Here is a 10,962-nt window from a genome sequence, read left to right on the forward strand (position 1 = left end):
TGTATATGTAAATATGTATATGAATATGCGTTTCATACATGTCAATGTATATATTACACACATTTGTATATATACATTAGCATAGCTGCCTTCTTTTGAAGGACTTTGCTTTGGCTTTTGGGGTAGACCATAGTCCCGATCGGCTGCCCTGCCTGACATCGCTTAGACCCCGATAGCGTATGTTCATGTGCTGTACCAGTCACCAGCGTCCTTCTATCTCATCCTAACAAGACATAAACCACTCAATACAGATCACTTTATGCAATTGTCCATGAAAATTAACATTTCAATGCGATTCCTTAATTTGGAACTTTTAAGTGGCTACTTCCCTCTTGGTAAAGGTAAAAGAGACTCGTTGGCTATGGTAAGCAGCTCTTCTAGGAGAAGGACACTCCCAAATCAAACCATTGTTCTCTAGTCTTGGGTAATACCATAGCCTCTGTATCATGGTCTTCCACTGTCTTCGGTTAGTTCTCTTGCTTGAGGGTACACTCTGGCACAACTATTCCATCTTACTTCTCTTCCTCTTGTTTTGTTTAAAGTTTTTATTGTTATATAGAATATATATTTATTTCAATGTTACTGTTCTTAAAATATTTTATTTTTTCTTGTTTCCTTTCCTCACTGGGCTATTTTCCCTGTAGGAGTCCCTGGGCCTATAGCATGCTGCTTTTCCAACTACGGTTGTAGCTTAATAATAATAATAATAATAATAATAATAATAATAATAATAATAACAATAATAATAATAATGATAATAATAATAATTTTTATAGATTGTTTCTCTAGAAAACAATGAAATATGACAGACGGATCTGAATGACTATCGGCACCTTGAAAATAATAAGTTGATGATACCGAGCAAAAAATGGAGGGTGCTAATGGCCCAATCTTTAAAGGAATGTAATTTTTCAACTAAAAATTCAATAGTTTTATTTCCTGACAGAGATTCACTATAGCAGAGACCTCGAGCTTATCGTAACCTTTTTGACATTATGACCTACAGCTAAAGAAACTCCAACATTTAGGTCTTTGCTGTGGTTTGACACTTTCAAAAGAGATCATGACAAAAGAAGATTGGTGCGTGAGATGGGAATAGAAATGGAAATGGAGGTGGGCTGGGCTGGGCTGGGCTATACTTAAGTGGGTAGAGGTGGGGAGGGCTTAAGTGGGTAGGGGTGGGGTAGGCTTAAGTGAGGTCGGGTAAATTGGGCTTGTGTAGGTAGGGGTGGGGTGGTCATAAGTGGGGTCGGGTATATTCTAAGGTATATTGGGCTTGGGTGGGAAGGGGTGGGGTAAGCTTGTGTGGGTAGGGGTGCGTTGGGCTTGAGAAGGGGCAAGTAGGCTTGGCCTGAGTGGGCAGGGGTGAGGTAATTTTGTGTGGGTAGGGGTGGGTTGGGCTTGAGAAGGAGCAGGTAGGCTTGGCTTGAGTGGGTAGGGCTGGACTTGCCTTAAAGGGGTTGGGGTAGGGTGGGTTTGAGGGGGGTCGGGTGAGCCGGGCATGAGTGGGTAAAGTTGAGCTGGGCATGAGCGGGTAGGGGTAGGTAGGGATCGAGTGGGTAGGAGTGGGCTGAGGTTGAGTGGGTTAGGGTGGGACGGGCATGAGTGGGTAGATTTCGGTCTAGCTTGAGTGGGTAGGGTTGGGGTAGGCTTTAGTGGGGTAGAGGTGGTCTGAGCTTGAGTGGGTTGTGTGGGCCAGGCTTGAGTGGGGTCGGGAGGGGCCTGTTTAAAATCCCTTATAGTATATTGAATGATTTGGTTACATATTGACTTAGTGTATATATACTTTTATATGTAATTTGTATTTGCATATGTACGGTATACATATGAATATCGATATTTAATACGTATATGTACGTGTGACATGAATACCCATATATAATCTATCCCAATATTAGTTGGGATACCTTAGCTTGGTGAAAGGGTTTGGGCATCCTGCATGATCAGCAAAACTGTACTAGTCAGGGCAACCCATATTAGACTGGTTTGCTGTACGTGATCTGGCAAAAATCTCCTAACATCACCTATTCGCAGTGGCCAGATATGAATCAAAATGTCTGAGGTCTTTGTCCTACAGTGGACGAGAAACTGCTGGATTTGTAGTTGTTATACTTGTGTATACTTATGCTCAGCATACTGTGTATGCACAAAATAATGCTCTTTCGTGTGCGCGCACGCGCGTGTGTGGTAAGGGCCGTAGGTTAAGTATATAGGGGTTTTATTATATTTTTTTTAACAGACTTTGATGAATTCTGATGTTCAAAGAAACATTGAGTAATAATGACGTATATATAATACGACTCTGATTCTAGAATTTCAAACTACTTCTTCATCTACATCTTTTTCCACTTCTATGTGGGGTCGATGTTTCTGGTCAGCTTTCTCCATCTATCTCTGTCCCACACTTCATCACCGGTTAATCTCCCCTTAGGCGACACGTTGGGACCTCTCCCGATTTTTCGGAGGGATCAGGCGAGGTCCCAACACCTCGCCCTAGGGGAACGCCCTAGCATTAATTTCATTCTGATTATACTCGCTGACCATAGTTGTTTTGGCTAATTTTTCATGACTGGATGCCTTTCTTGACGCCAACCCTCCCCATTTACCCTGGCTTGGGTGATATAGCTAATGTCTATAAAAACTTGGGTAAAATAAAATAAATATTACTTTTCCTCTTTATTTTTGTGGAAAAAATACAGAATATAAAGTGATGAGAAATAGAGGATACGTTTAATAGAAATGTATCCTTAGGATACAAAATGCAGAGTACAGTATGTTATTACATAACAAGTAGTGGAAGGCGATGTATTCTGTAGGACTTCTTTGAAGAATATCCATCAGAGAGATTTAAAAAGGCAATCTTCAGAAGGGATTTTTTATCAGCTAGTCTTCAGAATGTGATTGTCATCAGCAAGACTTGACATATAGTCTTCAGAAGGGGATTTTCATCGGCAAGACTTAAGATGTTATCTTCAGAAGGGAATTTTCATCAGTAAGACTTAAGATGTAATCTTCATAAGGGGATTTCTGTCAGTAAGACTTAAAATGTAATCTTCAGAAGGGAATTTCCATCAGTAAGACATAGAATTCTATCTTTAGAAGGGAATTTCCATCAGTAAGACTTAAAATGTAATCTTCAGAAGGGGCTTTTTTGTTGTTAATTTTAGCGACAAGAAACTGAAAGATGCCAGAAAGCAGGTCCTTTGTGTCGCTGTTTTATTAACAGGTTTCATCAACTTTTGTATCATTTGCTATCCCTTTTGCCGTATCTTACACTGTTAAAAAACTGTTAAAAAACCCCGTAATTCTAAAAGGAAATTCTCCGTAAAAAATCTATTCTTAGCCATATTTCAGTGAAATAGAGGGGACCTTAATTTTACCTTTGTATTATCTTTACGGTTTGGTGACTGTAATATCACTCAATTACGCCAATATATCCGTTTTTAAAACGATAAAAAATAAGGAATTAATATTGCCAGGCATTTCCTGTTTTTTAATGCAAATTTTTAACAGTGTACATTAGCCATGCTTGCCTTCCAACCGTATCCCTCTCCAAATCCACTATGTCATTCCTCGTATCCTTTATTTACCCTTGCCCTTAAATCCACCGAATCCCCCACCATATCCACCGCCGTATCCGCCGCCGTATCCGCCGTGACTGTAGACTGGCACATGCACGACATGTACAGGGCGGTAAGACCGGAATCCACCAATGCGTCCTCCGCCTTTTTTGCCGAATTTCTTGAAGGGTTCCGGCTCGGCCCAGGCTGTGGTGAAGAGGGCTGACACGGCCAGAAGGACGGCCAGGAGCAAGGAAGCCTGGAATGGAGAAATCATTCTTTTATAGTTAATTGATGAGTGTGTTCTTTTTTAGTTAATTGTTGATTGGGTTCTTTGAAAGAAGGCAACCGTGTTATGGGGAAAAAACCACGCTAATAGAAGAAGTTCTTTAATAGTTAATTGTTGATCGTGTTCTTTAATAGTTAATTGTTGATTGTGTTCTTTTATAGTTAATTGTTGATTATGTTCTTTTATAGTTAATTGTTGATTGTGGTCTTTTATAGTTAATTGTTGATTGTGGTCTTTTATAGTTAATTGTTGATCGTGTTCTTTTATAGTTAATTGTTGATTGTGTTCTTTGAAAGAAGGCAACCGTGTTACCCCATACGAATGGAAAAAAAAATACGCTAATAGAAGTTCTTTTATAGTTAATTGTTGATTGTGGTCTTTTATAGTTAATTGATGAGTGTGTTCTTTTATAGTTAATTGTTGATTGGGTTCTTTGAAAGAAGGCAGCCGTGTTACCCCATACGAATGGGAAAAAACCACGCTAATAGAAGAAGTTCTTGTAGTTGATCGTGCTCTTTTATAGTTAATTGTTGATTGTGTTCTTTTATAGTTAATTGTTGATCGTGTTCTTTTATAGTTAATTGTTGATTGGGTTCTTTGAAAGAAGGCAACCGTGTTACTCCATACGAATGGGAAAAAAAAGCACGCTAATAGAAGAAGTTCTTTTATAGTTAATTGTTGTATGTGGTCTTTTATAGTTAATTGTTGATCGTGTTCTTTTATAGTTAATTGTTGATTGGGTTCTTTGAAAGAAGGCAACCGTGTTACCCCATACGAATGGGAAAAAACCACGCTAATAGAAGTTCTTTTATAGTTAATTGTTGATTGTGGTCTTTGATAGTTAATTGTTGATCGTGTTCTTTTATAATTAATTGTTGATTGGGTTCTTTGAAAGAAGGCAACCGTGTTACTCCATACGAATGGGAAAAAAAGCACGCTAATAGAAGAAGTTCTTTTATAGTTAATTGTTGTATGTGGTCTTTTATAGTTAATTGTTGATCGTGTTCTTTTATAGTTAATTGTTGATTGGGTTCTTTGAAAGAAGGCAACTGTGCTACCCCCATACGAATGGGAAAAACCAGGCTAATAGAAGAAGTTCTTTTATAGTTAATTGTTGATTGTGGTCTTTTATAATTAATTGTTGATTGTGGTCTTTTATAATTAATTGTTAATTGTGTTCTTTGAAAGAAGGCAACAATGTTACCCCATACGAATGGAAAAAAAAACACGCTAATAAAAGAAGTTCTTTTATAGTAAATTGTTGATTGTGTTTTTTATAGTTAATTGTTGATTGTGTTTTTTATAGTTAATTGTTGATTGCGTTCTTTCATAGTAAATTTCTAATTGTGGACTGAAGCAATAACATTATTCATTTGATGACTTGGTTCATTATTACTTTATCTATTTTCTTCTTTGTTCTTTTATAGTTTATATTTTTCTTCCTCTTGTTATTTTGAAGTTTTTATAGTTAATTGTTAATGGAAGAAATTACTTTATTTATTTATTGATTTTTTTTATTATCTATCTATTTTCTTTCTTTTTCTTTTATAGTTCTATATATTTCTCTTCCTCTTGTTATTTTGAAGTTTCTATATTTTTGTATATGAATGACTTATTTTGATGTTGTTCCTGTTTTTGAAATATCTTAATTGTTCATTATGTCTCTTGTATCTTATTTTATTTCATTTCCTCACTGGGCTACTTTCTCTATTTGAGCCCTTGGGCTTATAACATCTTTGAGGCAAGCGGTCTCTCCCAGTGGGGTATGAATACCACTGAAGACGAATCTAATAGGAACAGTTTATTCATTTATATTCTGAAATATTAAGATTATAAACCATTTAATCATGAATCAATTTCAATGAGGTTCGCTCAAGTAACAAATGATTCGTTCGACATTGAGAATTAATGACGACATAATCTGTATTTATGATCAGAACAACCTCGGTACCAATTTTACCTTCCTGATTTTCTTTGGTCAGGAATTCTGAGATTAAAAGGTCAGGAGGCTTGTGGACTTTGAGCGAACTGAAAAGAAAGAGTCCAGAAAGTCCAAAGTATACTTTGAAGTCATTTTTATCTTTTCCACTTACTGAGCGAAGTGAATAGTGAAAATCCAAAAGTCCAAATGATAATTCAAAAGTCCTTTTCATCTTTTTCAGTCACTGAGCGAACTGTTAAGTAAAAGTCCAAAAGTCCAAATAATAATTCAAAGTTCTTTTCATCCTTTCCAGTCACTGAGCGAACTGTTAAGTAAAAGTCTGAAAATCCAAATGATAATTCAAAGTCCTTCTCATCTTTCCCAGTCACTGTGAGTGAGCTGAAAAATGAAAGTGTGAAAGTCCAATGGGGTTACTGGGCGAACTAAATAGTGTAAGTCCGAAAGTCCAAATAAAAATTTAAAGTCCTCCTCTTTCCCAGTCACTGGGCGAACTAAAAAGTGAAAGTCCGAAAGTCCAAATAATAATTCAGATAATTTAAAGTCCTCATCTTTTCCAATCACTGAGACGAGTTAAATAACAAGAGAATCTTTCTTAGGAGATTACGAAGCTGGCAGGAAGATCGGTGGCAGGAACTGGGCTGACAAGTCTCTCTGGAAGGGGTGGGGGGGTGGGGGGTGTAAGGTCATGGTTTAGGTAACGAATTTGGGGTTGGGAGAGAGGGAGAGGGGTGGAGGGTATGTGGTTGAGGGCAAAAGGTAGAACTGGAATTCTTTCCCCCCCCCCACCTTTGTTCTTGACGACGCACGTCTGAAGAAGTCATGAACAGGGTTTAAACTTTTAAGGTAATTTACCTTAGTTTGAGGTCATTTTCATGGTTTCAAGGTAATTCCATGGTAATTTCAGTTTTACTAACTCAATGAACAGTATTTAAACAAGGTAATTGGCTTAGTTTGAGGTAATTTTCATGGTTTTCAAGGTAATTCCATGGTAATTTCGGTTTTACTAACTTAAAATGTAAGGAAATTGGTAAAATTTTGAAGGTAATCTAAGGTAAAAAGCAGCAGCATTTAAGGTAAATACTAGAGTTTAAACCTTGATCAAGGAACACTGTTGTGTGTTACATTATTGCACAATGCAAAAAAATGTTTTTGTTGGAACCTGACTAACGGTACTGGGATATGATCTCTTGGCATGCAATCCAAACCTTTTATAAGTAAGTAGTAATTTTATTTCTACTTATTACTTTGGTTATTATTATTACTATTATTTTCCATATTCAAAAGTACCTGTATATTATATGTAAAAAGGGAGAAAAGTGTCATTTTACCTATGGAAATATTACAAAAATCTACATTCGAATATCAGTTTCCTAAGAAGTAATTTTTAAGACATTTTAAATCTGATCTCGAACACAGTGCTTCACATGTCAAATATTAACGAGAGAGAGAGAGAGAGAGAGAGAGAGAGAGAGAGAGAGAGAGAGGGGGGGGGGAGGAGGAGGAGGGTCATTCGATGCATATCGTACAAACATAACATTTTGGATCGGCAACTCAAAACTTAATTGTTTTCTGTTACTAAGTTAATCATTATTCTAGAATTACTTACACACATAATTGCATATTTTTTTAATATAACTAAGAAAAAAAGTCACTGTCGCCCATGTTGGTGGCCTATGTGATAACGTCCTTGATTGCTGATCTCCAGACTGTGGTTAGTCGTGCTCAAACTCGTTAGTTCTTTTGGTCGCTGCAACCCTACCACCCTTGTAAGCTAAGGATTTAGGGGGGAGGTGTTTGGGGGAGCCTATAGGTCTATCTGCCAAGTTATTAGTAGCCTTTGTCTGGCCCTCCTTGGTCCTAGCTTGGGTGGAGAGGGAGTTTGGGCGCTGATCATATGTATATATGGTCAGTCTTTAGGGCACTGTCATGCTTGATAGGGATATGAAACTGTCCCTAGCCTCTGCCATTCATGAGGGGCCTTTAAACTTTTAAACCGAGAAGATTAATGGCTTAATGGTCGCTCATCAATGTCAGTGGCAAGGGACAGTGATAATGACCAAGCGACGGACCATATACACACATGAACAGCTCCTAAGTCCCTCAGTCCGTCAAGCTAGGACGAGGGAAGAACAGTCTTTAGCTCACAAGATCGATAAGGTTTCATATACCAGTAAAAGCCATAGAGTTTGATTAGGTCTCGTACCCCAGTACAACACATTTCATATACCAGTAAAAGCTATAGAGTTTGATTAGGTCTCGTACCCCAGTAAAACAGATTTCATATACTAGTAAAAGCTATAGAGTTTGATTAGGTCTCGTACCCCAGTACAACATATTTCATATACTAGTAAAAGCTATAGAGTTTGATTAGGTCTAACAGGTACAACAGATTTCATATACCAGTAAAAGGTATAGAGTTTGATTAGGTCTCGTACCCCAGCACAACAGATTTCACATACTAGTAAAAGCTATAGAGTTTGATTAGGTCTCGTACCCCAGTACAACAGATTTCATATACTAGTAAAAGCTACAGAGTTTGATTAGGTCTCGTACCCCAGTACAACAGATTTCATATACTAGTAAAAGCTACAGAGTTTGATTAGGTCTCGTACCCCAGTACAACAGATTTCATATACTAGTAAAAGCTATAGAGTTTGATTAGGTCTCGTACCCCAGTACAACAGATTTCATATACCAGTAAAAGCTATAGAGTTTGATTAGGTCTCGTACCCCAGTACAACAGATTTCATATACCGGTAAAAGCTAGAGAGTTTGATTAGGTCTCGTACCCCAGTACAACAGATTTCATATACTAGTAAAAGCTATAGAGTTTGATTAGGTCTCGTACCCCAGTACAACAGATTTCATATACCAGTAAAAGCTATAGAGTTTGATTAGGTCTCGTACCCCAGTAAAACAGATTTCATATACCAGTAAAAGCTATAGAGTTTGATTAGGTCTCGTACCCCATTACAACAGATTTCATATACCAGTAAAAGCTATAGAGTTTGATTAGGTCTCGTACCCCAGTACAACAGATTTCATGTACTAGTAAAAGCTATAGAGTTTGATTAGGTCTCGTGCCCCAGTACAACAGATTTCATGTACTAGTAAAAGCTATAGAGTTTGATTAGGTCTCGTACCCCAGTACAGCAGATGTCATATACTAGTAAAAGCTATAGAGTTTGATTAGGTCTAACAGGTACAACAGATTTCATATACCAGTAAAAGCTATAGAGTTTGATTAGGTCACGTACCCCAGTACAACAGATTTCATATACTAGTAAAAGCTATAGAGTTTGATTAGGTCTAACAGGTACAACAGATTTCATATACCAGTAAAAGCTATAGAGTTTGATTAGGTCTTGTACCCCAGTACAACAGATTATTAGGCAGGGCCGTGTCCAATAGGCTACCACTAGGAATGGAGTATAACGAAATAGATTTTAATGGGCCATCTATGCATATAATCTTGAAAGTATGAAAATGGAAGTTGTGGAATTAATAAACTATTAACCAAAAATACATCGTTTCTACTCCAATGCAGATCAAAGGCCTCATATGTCCTTAGTCATGTTTGGTATTTGGACATTTTCATCACCACACTGGCCAATTCGGATTGGTGTTATGGGAGACTTTAATATAATCGTTCACAGCAAACCAACCTATCATAAGGTGGCTCTGACTAGTACAGCTTTGCTAATCATGGTGATACACAAACCCTTTTACACATTTAAGTACTTAAACACATACATACCCTACACAAATATACACAAACGTACTCTTTCAGGTACCTACATTTGACTTATAAAGCTTTGCTAATCATGGTGATACACAAACCCTTTTACGCATTTAAGCACTTAAACACATACATAGCCTACACAAATATACACAAACGTACTCTTGCAAGGACCTACATTTGACTTATAAAGCTTTGCTAATCACGGTGATACACAAACACTTTTACACATTTAAGCACTTAAACACATACATTTAGCCTACACAAATTTACAGAAAAGCACTCTTTGTAAGGACCTACATTTGACTTATAAAGCTTTGCTAATCATGGTGATACACAAACCCTTTTACACATTTAAGCACTTAAACACATACATAGCCTACACAAATATACACAAACGTACTCTTAAAGTACCAACATTTGACTTATACAGCTTTGCTAACCAAGGGGCTACACAAACCCTTCCACACATTTAAGCACTTAAACACACAGCCTACACAAATATACAGAAAAGCACTCTTGCAAGGACCTACATTTGATTTATAAAGCTTTGCTAATCATGGTGATACAGAAACCCTTTTACACATTTAAGCACTTAAACAAATACATAGCCTGCACAAATATACAGAAAAACACTCTTGCAAGGACCTACATTTGACTTATGAAGCTCTGCTAATCATGGTGATACACAAACCCTTCCACACATTTAAGCACTTAAACACACACATAGCCTGCACAAATATACAGAGACCCAATCTTGCAAAGACCTACATTTAAGAAGAAAGATATTTTCTCTGTAAATAAGAGATTTAACGTTTAAACCCAACACTTTTGAAGACAAGATACTCACAAACTTCATTCTGGGACTATGCTATTCCTCGGTCTCTCCGAAACTAAGCCTTGAACCTCTTGTGCGAAGCCCAACCAATTGTGTAGATCCTAAAACCAAACCTCCCTTATATACCAAAACGTCCTTCAACGTCAGGATGCCAAATTGTATCCGTAAGGACGTCCTGGTAACAAGATGCAATGGTAATGTACCCCTTACAGGAAAAAGGAGAAAAAAAGGATTACCAAACAAGGGCGTTTTATATATTGAAAAATAGGTCATTTGCGACCTAAGTGTCTGCAAGATAAGAATTGGAAGTTGGGGGGGGGGGGAAAGGATTCACAAACATGGGTGTTTTATATATTGGAAAATGGGTCATTTTCGACTTTATTCTCTGCAGGATAATAAGTGGAAGTTGGGAGAAAAAATTGATTCACAAACAAGGGTGTTTTATATAATGGAAAATGGGCCATTTTCGATCTTAAAGTCATCCGGGATAAGAACTGGAAGTCGTGGGGATCTCCCCGTTGGCTCCGACCTTGGAGCACCCCGAGAGAAGGATCTTCTCTGGGGTCCTTGGGAATCCCTCTTTGGGGACTGGCT

General features: G+C 37.5%; 1 protein-coding gene across 1 annotated transcript; it reads right to left on the bottom strand.

Annotated features, from left to right (window-relative positions):
• Window positions 1-3,555: 3,555 nt before the first annotated feature.
• On the bottom strand, window positions 3,556-10,519 carry LOC137637895 (keratin, type II cytoskeletal 3-like). The gene is made up of 2 exons (XM_068370003.1): window positions 10,381-10,519; window positions 3,556-3,819 (listed from the first exon to the last, which is right to left on the bottom strand). Exons 1-2 carry the CDS (start codon window positions 10,387-10,389, stop codon window positions 3,583-3,585), a joined length of 246 nt encoding a protein of 81 aa, XP_068226104.1. The 5' UTR covers window positions 10,390-10,519; the 3' UTR covers window positions 3,556-3,582.
• Between the last annotated feature and the right edge of the window lie 443 nt (window positions 10,520-10,962).

Source organism: Palaemon carinicauda, chromosome 3, assembly GCF_036898095.1.
Source record: "Palaemon carinicauda isolate YSFRI2023 chromosome 3, ASM3689809v2, whole genome shotgun sequence".
In the NCBI taxonomy this organism is placed as follows: Eukaryota; Metazoa; Arthropoda; class Malacostraca; order Decapoda; family Palaemonidae; genus Palaemon; species Palaemon carinicauda.